Source organism: Protopterus annectens, chromosome 11.part0 (genome assembly GCF_019279795.1).
Source record: "Protopterus annectens isolate FY-2018-M chromosome 11.part0, PAN1.0, whole genome shotgun sequence".
NCBI classification, from domain to species: domain Eukaryota; kingdom Metazoa; phylum Chordata; order Ceratodontiformes; family Protopteridae; genus Protopterus; species Protopterus annectens.
Genome location: NC_056745.1, coordinates 1,453,173,268 through 1,453,188,311, shown reverse-complemented (window position 1 = coordinate 1,453,188,311; position 15,044 = coordinate 1,453,173,268). Strand labels below are relative to the sequence as shown.

The window sequence follows — 15,044 nt, the reverse complement described above, 5'->3', positions numbered from 1 at the left end:
CCTGGTTCAAGACCTCAGAGAGTAAGTACCCTGGCCTTGCAAGATTATAATGTGTTCCGTACCTTTAAACCACAAAATGACACGATCCACCATTAAAATCTATATTTTCTGCCAAGCGCTCTAAGACTGAGCCCTTGACAAAATTTGTAGATTTCAAATGTAAAACAGTGTTGATGGCATAAAAATATATATTAAGAGATTCTTGGAATTTACTGGAAGTCCTGAACACCTTGGAATACTTGGACAATGTAATATTCATCACAGTTGATGTGGTAGATTTATTTACGGTGATTCCCCATGAATTAGATGTTGATTGGTTTTCTACCTATTTATTTCAGTACACTTTTTTGTCTTTTGATGAAGTTTGTTCTATCACTGTGTATTAAGCATGGTTTTGACCAACAATTATCTCCAGTTTGAAGGGGAATTTTTTCACCAGGTGTTAGGAGTGGCTATGGAGGTGGGGTGGCATGTGCCCCAGTATATGCCAATATAGTCTTAGGAATGTGGGAAAAGCTCATGTCTTTATTCCAGACCTTCTTGCCTTAACACATGGGTCTTATAACATTTCGGATATGTTTTGATTTATGGAAAGGCAGTAGAGAGCAATGGGGTTATTTCTACACTTTATGGCAAAGCTTCACTAGCTTTTTAAAGTTCACCTACACAATTAACCTCAATTCTATTAATTACTTGGATCTAACTTTGGGTAAAGATTCAACAAATGGGTGTTATGCTTCTACCATGTACAGGAAAGAGACCTTTACCAGTCCATATCTACACTATAATAGCTGCCATCCCTGTTTCCAGAAGAAATCGGCAGTGAAAGGTCAGATGGTTAGGCTGTCTTGTCTTATTTCAGATGACAACAAATTTAGAAATGAGTTGTACCACTTGAACTGCTTGTTCCTGGATAGGAGATATCTGATTGATTTCCTCAACGATATTAAAGCCGAAGTCATAGAACATAGGCCTGGCCACTTTGCACCTATACTGAAGAGATGCAGGTTTACGTGTAGTACACCGCTATTGAGTGGTCAGTCTTTGATGGACAATACATTTTGTTTGATTATCCCTTTTAGTAACCCTACACATCTGTATGTTGGCATTGTCAGGAAATACTGGGACATTGTTTTACGGATGAGTTGAAAAAGTGGTTAGGTTCACACCTCATTATTAACTATTCTCGTGATAAAAAACATTAAGGGCATTTTGGAGTCAGGGGTGGGGAAAGTACATTGGAGCCACAGTTCAATACAAAGATGTGGATTTTGTAGAATCTGTAGGTATATACATACCGACCTGTATGTTGTAGTACAGTTTAGCCATATGTTCATCGTGCAGTGCATTTTATGTTGGCAAAAAGAAGAGAAGGCTGAGAGATATTATTAGCGAACACATCTATGACATCAAGAAGAAGTAGAAAATAACTAATGCATTTTTTCGTCATTCTTTACAATGTTCATATTTTAAATAAATTGCATTTTTTGGTATTGATAGAGTTTTGGTGACACCATTAAGTAAGGATCTTGAAGTTGTCTTGGACAGTAAAAAACTGTGTTGGCAACTTAGGCTTAATGGCTCACATTCTCCTGGTATACACGACTCTGTTTCCATATCCAGCATTTTAAAGAAAAAAACAGCCACGGTTTAATATTTAATATATATTTATTCTTTTTTGTGTTCTTTTATATCTTGTAAAGGTTATTTTAATTTGTTCCAGGATCGCCAAGAATTTTACAAGTTTTGTGAGTTTATTCACTTTATCAAGACAGTTTGTATATATTAAGATATATGCTGTAGCCAGGTATCAGTGCACGTTTTTATTCTACTCATTTTAATAGATAGTTTTCATCCAACTATGTTCAATGCTTCCAATTGGTTGTTTTTTTATTGTTTAATGGTCTGCTGCTATAAATTGTGTCAATTTGGAAGCTTTGACACTCTGATGAAGTCTTATTTACAAAACAAAAGTGCTCAGTAGGTTGTAGGATTTAATAAAGTTCATTGTTGGATTTAACAAAGCCTTTGATGGTCAGAGTTCATTGGTGGTTTCTTATGTTCTGTTATTTTATTTGTGAATTGTATTTATTTTTGGTTACAATCCAAATTTTCCTGAACACTCTGGTTATGGGGGATTTCAATAATCTCACTATCAGCTGGGAAAGCTTTGCTATCCCCAACTTGCTAGCACAGATGTTCTTTGACTTTGTTAATTCAAATGCGCTGGAACAAATTGTTCATACCCCAACAAGAAGAACAAACATTCTAGATCTAGTCCTCACTAACATGTCAAACAGATGCAGTGCCGCAACTGTAGGACCCTCATTAGTCAAATCTGGACACAAAACAGTCACCTTCGAGCTGGCACTAACACCAGAACTCACAAAGGGTGAAATCAGACTAAAAAACTTCAGCAAGGCAAATTATACCCTCGTAGGTGAAGGTAGAAATGTATTCCAAGCCCCACCTGAAGCTGGAAGTGATAACTACACAGAAGCTTACACCAAAGCACTGTACAATCACTTGCATAAGTGTATAAACTCGGCTGTACCAGAAAAAAATCAAAGCTAGAGCCCCGGGTAAAAACAAACTGCCATGGTGGACATCCAGCATCAACAAACTTTACAATAAATGCAAAAAGTTGCTATCCATGAAAACAAAGGCAAGGCCTCAACAATGGGAAAGCACCCTCCTCAGCTTCAACACGCAGGTAAGACAATTTGTCTAATCCTCTAATGGCCTCTTTGAGAGAAACTTAGCAAAGACAGCCAAGGATAACCATAAAGCCTTTTACAGTTACTTACATAGCCTAAAATGTATGTCCCAAGCATGTGCAAAACTAGTGACCAACAGTATCACACACACTGACCCCACAGAGATAGCAAACCTGCTAGCAGATAGGTTTGTTGGAAATTTCATTCCCTTAACCTCTCTTAACTTATTATAAAACTTCCCCCAAACTTCCTCCTCAACCTACATATCTGAAGAGCAGGTCCTCAAAGCCTTGTCAAAGGCAAAAAATAAACAGCCTCTATGGGACCAGATGACATCCCAGGCTGTCTTCTAAACAGGCTAAAACATGAACTAGCATCACCATTAAGTACCATTTTCAATCATAGCCTAACCACAGGCTTTGTTCCTGTGGAATGGAGAACAGTACCAGTTATTCCACTCCACAAAGTTGGCCTAACAACAGACCCAGGGAATTACATACACATAAGCATGACCAGCTTCATCTGAAAGGCAATGGAATGTATTATTATGGACCTAATAAATAAAGACATGGGTGACCTACAAACTCTGGACCCTACCCAATTTGGCTTCATCAAGAGCAGATCCTGGCTGTTACATCTAGTGGACTTCTTTGAAAATGTGACCTGGGCCATTATATGGGCAAATCTGTGCACATAATAGGTAATCTGAAGAAGTTTGCTTTGGAAGCAAACAAAAAGTGCTTCAGTATTCAGTATTAAAACAGAACTCAGACTTATTTTCTGCTTGCCGTTTCTGTGTGTGTTTTGTTCCAGTTTGTTGTGGGCCAGTGTATTTAGTACAAAATCTGTGCACATAGCATACCTCTACTTTGAAAAAGCTTTTAACACAATCTCACATTCAGGCATTATTGATACACTTAGCAAACTGAATGTAAACCCCTTTGTTGTAATATGGGTTGCCAACTGGCTGGGTGACTCCACATCAACCAGTAGACCTGTTACCAGCAGGATGCCACAGGGGTCAGTGCTGGGTCCCTTACTGTTTGGTATATACTTCTCAGAAGTTCGGTCAAAACTAAGGGGTTATGGCTGACCAAATTGCAGATGACTGCAAACTAGGTGCAATCACTGAATCTGCAAATGAGGTCAGTATACTCCAGGAGGGTTTCACACAGATCAATGACTAGCATATTAGTCATGGTCTCAAACTGAATTCAAAGAAATGCATCATCATTCTCTTTGGCACAAACAATGTCCTTTCACATTATCAAATCAACAACAATACCCTATGTACCCACTGAGTGGTAAGGGACCTGGGATCACAAGTTGACTGCAACCTTAACTTTGACCACCATTTGTCTACTGTATTAGGGGAGGCTTTCCTTATAGCACACTTGATTAGTAAAGGCATCACCTCACTAGCAAAAGAGGTTTTATCCCCTCTGCCCTCGGCACTAATCCAGCCCATAATTGAGTATAATGCCCTGTTCGGCATGTACAGTACAAAGCACCTGCAGCAACTGGAGAGACCTCAGAGCTTTCTAACAAAGAAGATCAAAGGACTCCAGCATGTGCCTTACACAGATTCTTGGCTGGGGTGCCTTTTGTGCGAAGTCTGCATGTTCTCCCTGTAGTTGCATGGGTTTCCTCCAGGTGCTCTGGTTTCCTGTCACTATACTCTGTATTGTATAGACTGCTTAGGGGGGGAGCTTATGCCTGGTCTACAGAACAATCCAAGACCCAAACCTAATGAACTTACTGCATATCAGTAAACTGAATGGGACTAGTGCTACCTCCCAATCCAGGGAACTAAATAGGGCCTGTGACTTAAAAAGGACATGCTGGAGTGACAGATTTATCTCCCAGTGACTGCCGCATGTTTGGAACAGGCTACCAATTCATGTGAAACAGAGCACCTCTATGACACTGTTCAAGAGGAACCTGGACGAGTGGATGGGGCACCATAAATTTTTACCAGGGATAGTGCCCACAACCCTTTTGGACATGGATAGTGATCACTAAATGCAGTCTTGGCTAATGAATAGTATATCCATGGCATTACATTGGGATGAAATGTCTAGGCTAAAAATGACCTCCGGATCGATAGCCTAGTAATCTTCTATGATCCTATAAGTAGAAGGGCATAGTCATATTTTATTTATTTATTTACTGACTTTGTATACCGGGAAAGTCTAACTGGACAGCAAGGCCCATTTTCATCAGAGGCTTGAGAAGAAAAGCTCCAGAAACAGTTGGAAGTGGGAGAGGAAGATATGAGGGAAAGCGGAGGTAGAGGATGGGGAGTGGGAAAGGAAGAGCTGAAATAACTGGTAGCAGAGAGAGGGAGGGAGGGGGGCATATTATAGAACAGTTGGGAGATAGTGTGGTGTAGGGAGAGGATAATGCATGAGGAGGGACATTCTAGGATTAGGTGAGCTATGTGGATGAGATGTATTCTGCTTTAGTGAAAAAAAAAGTCTTGATTTGTTGCCATAATGAGTTATATGAGGTAATATCTCTCAGCATAGATGGCAGCTGTGGTGGAGCAGATGTTAGCATTGCCGCCTCACAACAAGAGGTTCTCTGGTTTGATTCTCAGCTGGGGTGCCTTCTGTGCGTAGTCTGCATGTCCTCCTTGTGGTTGTATGGGTTTCCTCCAGGTGCTCAGGTTTCCTCCCACATTCCAAAGACATGCAGTACGTGGATTGGACACTCTAAATTGGCCGTAGGTGCAAGTGTGTGTGTTTGAGTGAGTGGTAGGGATGGACTATTATGGCAGGGCTAACCACCCTGTGGTGTAAACCTTGGTTCAAGATGATTGTCGCTGTTGAAAGTGACACCCTGACCCCATGTGCAAAATGGGAAAAAGGGGATGAGGATGGATGGATTTATCAGCAAAGAAGGTACTGATTCTCAAGTCTTTGGGGCCATTACGGACAAGCTGTGCTCTATACAACAGAAATTATTCCTCCTAGTCTGAGGGACAGGGGTGTTTGATTTGGAATATATAAATAACAAGAGTTTGGAGGGCACAGCCTTCCATGTCAGGTGGTGCAGAGGTAAAGCCTAAATGTACAATCATTTTAATGGTAGAAATTGCAGTTTATTTTTCAGACATTTGAGTCCATAGTTTTGCATGAGGAGCAGAATGTCAAATGCTGCCATATGTGGCAATATTTCAACCTAGGCAGTTAGAAATGGAGATCAGAGTAGTTATGGGCACACCCAATTTCACTCTGAATGGTGGTTGTTGAAAGTGGCCAGAGCATGGATCAGCAGAAGGGTCCTCAGATGATCCAAGGCCAGTGGACATACATCACTCCCTCCTTTGAATAAGTGTACCTGTGAGATACTTTAGTCCCAAGTCTTTTGCTGCCATCCCTCCTTCCACTAGTGAAAGTTGAGCATTATCTCAACACTGCTCCATGCAAGAAGTCTACTAGAGGTGCGTTCCTGAGAAGCACTTTGGGAACTGTGTTCTGAGGTGTTCATATCTCCTATTTCATGTCTGAGTGGCCAGGCATATTCATGTCTGGCATTCATCTACAGAGTGATGCAAATCCTCTCAGTGTGGGTCCAGTGGAAGCAGAGGCCTAATGACCCCTTGTTCTTTCCCCCATTTTCAGCATGGTTTGCTGCCCCACATAGAAAAGGATAAGCTGGGTCATACTCACCAGCCATGCCTAAAGGTCATGCATAGGCATTGCACTTATTGATGTCTGTTAGGACCTGTCTGTATGGAAGATTGGAAAACATCCTTAGGAGATACTCCCTCTGGTAGGGGGTTCTGTCCGTGCTGGAGTCTCATTTCCCAAATCTAATGTTTACCATTTGCACTTTCAACATTCAACTCTTAGCCAAATGTGGACCTGCTTGATGGGGGGGGGGGTTCTCCCTCTTTCTTTCCTCTGTGTCTTCCAGAAGGGGAGATATATGATCCATGCACCTTCCATTGAGGAAACCCTCAGGCTGATGACATCCTACTTGTAATCTTCAACTATTTGTTTCACCTCCCTACGTTCCAATCCTCATGGTGTTTAAGATACTGGAGAAGCTGGCAACTATTCCTTATTCTGTGGGGTAAGTAGGATTTGGGTAAGATGTCCTACTGTAATTTTTGGATGTGGTAATATCATGGCCTGTTGACATCACTGCTAAGCCAGTAATATCATAGGCACCTGCATAGGATGGCATGGCTTAGGGTGGCCTTTAAAGAATAATTCAGGTATGGTAGCTATTTATTTATCTATTTATCCATCTCGCTGTTTGTCTGTCTGCCTACTTGATGCGTTAACTGAATAGCACCAGTGAGCCCATGGCTCATTATCAGGGAGACCAAGGGGAGGGCTTAAAGTGTCAAACTAGAACAAATACAAATTCAAATACACAAGTTATAGCACAACAGATGACAACATCATTAGAATGTAAACAACTGTTATATAAATAGTGAATTAAGTACACAGTTAATGCACTCTAGACGAGGGGGGCAACAAAAGTGCATAGAATATTTAGTACATGATGTCATCTGTGGGCAGAAACAGACTGTTGATGATCTACAAATGAGGAAGTGAATATCCATCACAGTATTAGTTCTCAGTGACATCCGGACACTTTAATGCCAACTCAGTTTTCTAAGAAGGAGAAATTTTTCATAGACTGAGAGAGACTTTAAGTATCATGCAGGTGTGCCTCCTTTGCCTAAGGATGCCAGTGTTGCAGGAGAAGGTGGGCTTGCATTGGCTGCAGAGTCACTAAAGATCTAGTTAACCAAAATATTAAGAGTTTAGATACTTGCCTTATGAAGGAAGACTGAGTTGGATGTATTTTTTTTCCTTAGGGGTAGAGAAGAATCATCAATAATATGTGCAGGGCGTAAACGTTCATAAGGAAACAGTAGAGCAAGTAAAGTGTATGAAGCAGGATAGGGTATTGAACAGAGGCATAATCAGTAAATAGTAGCAATTTAAGGCAGATTTGAAAACATTATCCTATAAGATCTGGCAACAGTTCACCTAATGAAGTGATGGGATCTGACTTTGCATCTCAATGCAGCTACTTCAGAGACGCTTGCATTATATAAGCATCTTCATAATAATTGCAGTAACTTCCTTAACTGTTATGCATCTGATAAAAGTGAACACGTCAACATTAACTCATAGATGCTCTCAATGCAAAAATTCTCTTTGTGTGTTTAAATCATTTTTGATTTAGGGAATATATTCTTTTGTAATTATTAAAAGACAGCTTAGTTTTTCCTTCATAGAAAAAATATTGACTAAAATAGTTATTATTCACAACAGGGTTGTAAGTACATTCTGTTGTGCTTTTTGGGAGGTAATATGTTCTCATTGAAATGAGAGCCAGTAGTAAAATTTGCTTCGGTGATGCTTAAGTAAAAGTTATTAGCGGAGGACTCTGATGTGAATTGCATTTTGAATACTTGGAAAAGGAAACTCCTTTACATTGTGGCTCACTTCATAGGTCTATGAAAAGTGGCAACTTAAGAGCAGTAGCAATTTCTTTAGAAGAGTTTTGACCTTATTTTGTTTTTCTGCACATGATCTCAAGGTTGCAGTGTGCAGCATTTTGTGTTACTTGTTATTGTCTAAATGATATAAGTCGAATGTTATTTTTGTTACACTCGTGCTTGTTGAAGTATTGTATGCTGAATGTGGTCTTTTATGAGTTCCTGACTCCTTGTCACATACTCATCTCATTTCTTCATTCTTTCTCAGTTTTATTCTTTGAAATGTACATCTTCAGTATTTAGGTGAAACAAAAATAGAGGAGAACAATGAACAGAGTTTCTATGAGTATTTTAACACCAAGCCCACAGACACACACACACACACACACACACACACACACACACACACACACACACACACACGCACACGCACACACACACGCGCACATACGTACACACACACATGCACGCACACACAGACACACACACACAAACAGACACACACACACACACACACACACACACACACACACACAGCAGAAAAATGGATCAAACATGCACATGCACACACATGCGATTACTTGATAGATATAATGCTCTAACTGGTTATTACTGTTTGTACAGCAAATACGTTTTTTAACAAAGTAAAATAATATAAAAGCACTCATTGCACCTTCTTTTGTTTAGGATTATGTTAAAGCCGGTGCAATTATTCAAGAAGATATTTCTGAATCATCTCTTATTGTTGGAGTGAAGAGACCTCAGGATGCAAAACTCATTCCAAAAAAAACATATGCATTCTTCTCTCACACAATTAAAGCTCAGGAGGCAAACATGGGCCTTTTGGACGAGATTCTTGAAAAGGTATTGTTTATCTACTTGTTTCAAGATTTATGCAAGTTTTGGGGTGTACTTGGGATTACTTCTCTCATGTATAGCAGAAATTTTACAAGGTGTGAGCTTAGACAGACACAATATCTGTAATGGCTTTATTTGGAATAAACTTACAAATGTGAAAGTAAGCAATGTCTTCCCCAAGTTAATCTTTATATTTTGTGCGTTTTAGCAAAGTACAGTGAAATGTTAGGCATGTCAATTCTGTCACCTTTGTGAATGAGCAGTACAGTGGGACCTTGCAGTTATCAAATTAATAAAATAAATATATCTATATCTCTGTCTGGGTCTACTTCATAACACTGAAATTTCATAACGTTGAATTTCATAACAATGAGACCAAAACATCGAAAATTCAAAACTCTGAAAACCCAACACATTGAAAATTCAGAACATTGAAAGTGTGCTTCATAACATTGAAAACTACATTGCACAAGTAAATAATATCACCTCCACCTGCAATACCACCTAACTGACAAACACACTTTCTACTACTTTTTCTGCAGGGGGGCAAGCCCCCCTGCACCCCCCATGTGGGGGGCTCAGCCCCCCACACCCTAGCAAAATTAAATATACCAACTCCAAGATCGCACTAGAGTGGAAAAAAGTTAATTTCCTAACCTCAGTGTATGGTGATTGTGATACAGTGAGGTTAGGAAACTAACTTTTCCACTGTAATACGATCTTGTAGTTAGTATATTTAATTTATGGGGAATGTGGGGGGTGCAGGGGGGCTTGACCTCCTTGAGAAACATAGCAGAAAGTGTGTTTGTTAGTTAGGTGTTCTTAGAGGTGAAGAGGATGTTATTTACATATGCATTGTAGTTTTCAATGTTATGAAGCACACCCTCAATGTTCTGACTTTTCAGTGTTTTGGGGATTTAGATGTTTTGGTCTCAATGTTATGAAAGTCAACATTAAGAAATGTCAATTTTATGAAGTAGACCACTGTATCTATCTAGCTACACACACACATATATATATATATATATATATATATATATATATATATATATATATATATATGTGTGTGTGTATGTGTGTGTGTGTGTGTGTGTGTGTGTGTGTGTGTGTGTATATCTATATATGTATATATGTATATATATATATATATATATATATGTATATATATATATATATATATATATATATATATATATATATATATATCAGTACTTCACATTGTTAGTCTTCCTTTTTTTACATACCTTATGCCTTGCCAAGCCTGATGTCTAAAGATGTTTATCTTTGCATGTTTCTGAAATATGAAAGTCAAAGAATTGTCATTTGAGCATGTGGGAACACTTAGGTTTCTTCTCAAATACTAATTGATGTGTTTTTTAGATAGTACATGGTAAATGCAGTATTCTTCTCCAGCACCATAATTCTTATATGTGTGGATTAATATTCCACCAATCAGTATCTTCAGTAAATTCTTCCTTAATTCTTACCCTTTACCTGCTTATATTTAAAAGATTCTTAATTGTCCCTTGTTTAATACATTGATTTGTTTAGCCCAATATGAATTAGAATGGTGTTTGCTAAAGATTTATAAGCTGGAGAAACGTAAAAACTATGTAGTTTAATTATTTTCTTTTTACATCTCTGTTTACCTAATTAGGAAATAAGCTGTATATTGTATATAGTAAAAAATGCTTCTATATCCTGTACTAACCCCATAAATGTACACCTAGTAGAATACAAGTTTAGATTCTTTATTTTTAATCTAATACATGCCCAGAATGGTTATTGCATATTCCTTAACAAAGGAAAATGAGTTTTCCCCTTGGTTCTTGATCTATTATTATAAATTCAGACCCCTTTGCTTTTCTCGCATATCTGTTTTTGTACATAAATGACTACCCTAAAACTGTAATCACTTGAAATTTACTGTCATGATTATCCGCATTGTTTCTGTGCACTGCCTCTGTTCTGTTTTGTTCCTTCTGATGATTAATTTATTCTAGATAGAAATGTTAGCAATTTGTCTGCAAAGGAAGTAACTCTTTCTTAAAAGTGGAAGCCTAGTTTTCTGTAGCTTTAAATATATAATGTTATTGCATATCTCCTGAATGTGAACCCATTAAGCAACGAACATATATATCTGATAAGAAACTGGTAATACTGTTTTTTGTATTGGTCTTACACTCTTTTCTTTTGTCTTGTTATGCAAATTTAACTTTGTAAATATACTATAAAAGTGCATTGGTGCCTTTAGCTGCTAATAATAATGTGAGATATTTATATGTTTGTTTCATCCAGTGAAAAGGCAGCCAGCACAAGTTTTTTTTTGTTACTTTGATAGTTGAAGGATAACCAGAGCACTATGTTTTTACAACTTGTCCATTTCTCGTAATAGCCCATAAATAAACACAAATTTCTCCTTTCTCAGTAATGGGACATTTCCAAAATAGTTCAGTTAATGTATTTTTATGCCCAAATAAATTCTGCATACATAGATATCTTAAGTAAAAGTAAAGTGCTTGCTCAAGACTGTAACGTACTTTTAAACGGAGCACTCATTTCTTGCTGTTTAAATGCAATGCTATTTAACTGATAAACTATTTTCTGTGGCGAGACTGTGTTTATTTTAAGGTTGTGGTGCTGCCTTAGTGTTTGAAAGTGCTTTTTACTTTTTTTTCCATCAGAAAAAAAGTAACTTTTGTGGACTGTTAGTTTTACTGACATTGTCACTTAGTTTCCCCAGGATAGAGGCACCATTTTCAACTTGGCCATGGAACAGATAGTTGCTCCCACTGTTGTCTTTCTTCCAACCACAAAAAGAAAAAGTTAAGCAAACAGTCCTTGCCACCACAGCAGGCTAGCAATTTGCCTGAGCCAGAGGTGGGTGACTCTACTGTGGCTATTTGCTGTGTCTTAGACCACTCATCTTTTATACCAGATCCCTGTGGTGCAGTACCTACAGCCACTATGGACCAGGGGTTAGCCACAGCCTCTGTGGCTGTTGGGGTCCCCTCAGTGGGCAAGAGGCCTACTCTTGTTGGTTCTGGGAAAGGGAACAGGGAAGCTTTTCCTGTTGTATCAAAATGCTGTACCCATCTCTGGGGAAGCTGCTGGCTTGGCAGCCAAGTGCTCCGGATTGTGCAGAATGCTCCGCATTTGAGATTGATTTAATCCACTGTTCTGCAGTTCTGAATTGAACAGTGGTTGCTCCGCTTTGCAATTTTTGACTGGCTTGTATACCACAATTAAAGCCAATCGGCATCACGGTATACAAGCCAATCAAGCATCTGTTCCTGGTGCAAAGGGAGCCAATTGGGAGGCATAAAATGTGGCAATCGGGAGACACAGTAAGTCCTTACTGTCCTGTTAGATCAGGACGTCTCACTGTTTCAAGCATCTGTACACTGACGTGGACCAGCAGTGGTTTGCTTCTGGCTACCTGGTATCAGGTGTGGATTGCGGTGCAGTGGGAGAACTGGGCATTTTGTTTTGCAGGGAAAAGGTTTCAAAATAAATTGTTTTTATTTAGTAGAAGTGAGGAAGTGGCACCCCATATTACAAGACCATCTAGCTGTCTTTCTTATGTGTGCATCTGCTATCTAATAAGAATGGCCCAGTATGATGTTTGTCTGTAAGCCGCATCCACACTTTTCAACTAGAAAACAACTCAACGCTGCATGCGGACCTTTGCCTGGCCTCTGAGGTTTATTTAGTATTTTGCATACATGCAAGCATACATACGTACACATATTAAATACAATACAAAAAATAAAATAAATAAATAAAATAGAAGCAAACACAATAAGCAAATTAAAGATCAATAACATAGGTAGAACAGGTTCTTTTGCTGTAAAGGGTATTTGATACAGCACTTGTTAAAATAAAATGTTTGGTTCCTGGGGTATTTTATACTGCTAGACTCATCACTTTTGAAGAAAAGGCGGTGCATTACATTTAAAAATAATTATAGACTGCTTTATTTCAGAAAGTGTATATTAATTCACATTCGCTTATTCTTTGGGGCTGTCACTTCCTCACTTCTAGTAAATAAAAACTATTTATTTTAAAACCTTTTCCCTGCAAAACAAAATGGCCAGTTCTCCCACTGCACCACAATCCACACCTGATACCAGCTAGCCAGAAGCAAACCACTGCCGCTCCACGTCAGTGTACAGATGCTTGGAACAGTGAGACTTCCTGATGTAAGAGGATAGTAAAGACTTACTGTGCCTCCCAATTGCCAAATTTTATGCCTCCCAATTGGCTCCCTTTGCACCAGGAACAGATGCATGACTGCCTTGTAAACTGCGATGCTGATTGGCTTTAATTGTGGTATATAAGCCAGTCAAAAACTGCAAAGCAGAGCAACCACTGTTCAATGTGGAACTGTGGAACAGTGGGTTAAATTGATGTCAAATGGAGCATTCTGCACAATTCATAGCACTTGGCTGCCAAGGATCTTTATTTATTATTTATGACTTTGATAGTGGATCGTAGGTGAGGGGTAGTGGACTTGGTTTCAAAAAGTACAGTATGGCCATGTGTGAGCCGCAGAAGTTTTCACATAGTATGGGATGAAGATGTTTAACCTTTTAATAGTCTAGTAATCTATGGGGTGATGGGGCTGGTTGTGAAATGCATCTGAACATTTTGTGCACCCATCCTTTTTTTAAAAGGGTCAACCCATGCCCTATTGCTTAGATGGTCTATTTCAGGAAATGTTATAACCCACTGGATAACCAACTGAGGCCACCTCTACTAAGAGGCCAGTCACTAGTAGAGTCCCCTAGGGCTCAGTACTGGGCCTGCTGCTTTTTTCATCTCTTCCCCTGAAATGGAAGCAAATACTGATGGTTTATGGCTGTCTAAGTTTGCAGATGATTGCAAGCTGGGGGTTATCACTGGCTCCTCTGTAGATACTAGCATCCTTCAGGAAAGACTATCTCTGACAAACAAATGGCGCCAAACCCATGATCTTAAACTAAATGCTAAGAAATGCATAATTGTAGCCTTTGGGAAGTGAAATATCTTGGCTAATTACCATGTTGATAACACACCCCTAAGAGTCGACCCAGTGGTCAGGGATCTGGGTACACATTGACAGTCATCTTAACTTCGACCACATTGTGGCCACAGTGGTGAGAAATCCTTTTATACTGCACAACTTTTAAATAAGGGCATAGCATCTAGGTCCAAAAAGGTCATTATATTACTGTACTCTGCCCTTATCAGACCAATCATAGAGTACATTGCTCCCTTCTGTATGCACTTGACAAGTCATATGCAGCAACTAGAGTGACCTCAGAGGTTTCTTACAAAAAGAATACAAGGCATAACAAACCTGCCTTATGCAGAGCACGTTAAAGCCTTTTGCCTCTAATCAGTCTCCTATAGATTGCTGAGGGGTGATCTATGCCTGGTTTACAAGGCATTCACAAACCCCACACTTATGAATCTACTGCATATTCTTAAGTCAGACGCTACCAGAAGTACAAGGTCTAGGGACCTGAATTTTGTCAGTGACTTAAACAGAACATGCTGGAGAGACAGATATGTGTCTCATAAACTGCCTCTCCCATGAAACAGGCTTCCTATCCATTTGAATCTGAGTATGTCTATTACCCAATTTAAGCACAGCCTAGACCAGTGGATGGGGAATAGGATGTTTACACTAAGCCTGGCACCCATGTCCATTATGGATAGAAGTAGCTTATAAATGCTTGGTCCTCAATATCCTATTTGGATACAGGACATCGTTATTTTTTCAGAAAAACATAGCTAGGCTTAGAAAGGCTCCCTGGGTCATTAGTCTAGTAACAATCTATGAAAGAAAATACTGTTCAAAGTACTAGCCACATTGTGTTCCATACCAATTTCTGCTTTCTGTACCATTTATATCTTTTTTGTTGTGTGTCTGCTGTTTTAACTTCAATTTTGTTTGTTTTTTCTTTCATACATTTTTGTCTTTGTTCAGTAATTTTTAGTAATTTGTACAGCTTTAC

At 39.0% G+C, this 15,044-nt stretch overlaps 1 protein-coding gene across 1 annotated transcript in view; it reads left to right on the top strand.

Moving 5' to 3' along the window:
• The window catches only part of LOC122815899 (alpha-aminoadipic semialdehyde synthase, mitochondrial-like), a 1,132,937-nt gene that overhangs the window by 162,891 nt on the left and 955,002 nt on the right, over positions 1-15,044 (top strand). The window contains exon 3 of the mRNA XM_044088745.1: positions 8,872-9,048. Coding sequence (XP_043944680.1) covers positions 8,872-9,048 — 177 coding nt within the window. The remainder of the gene's footprint in view (positions 1-8,871; positions 9,049-15,044) is intronic.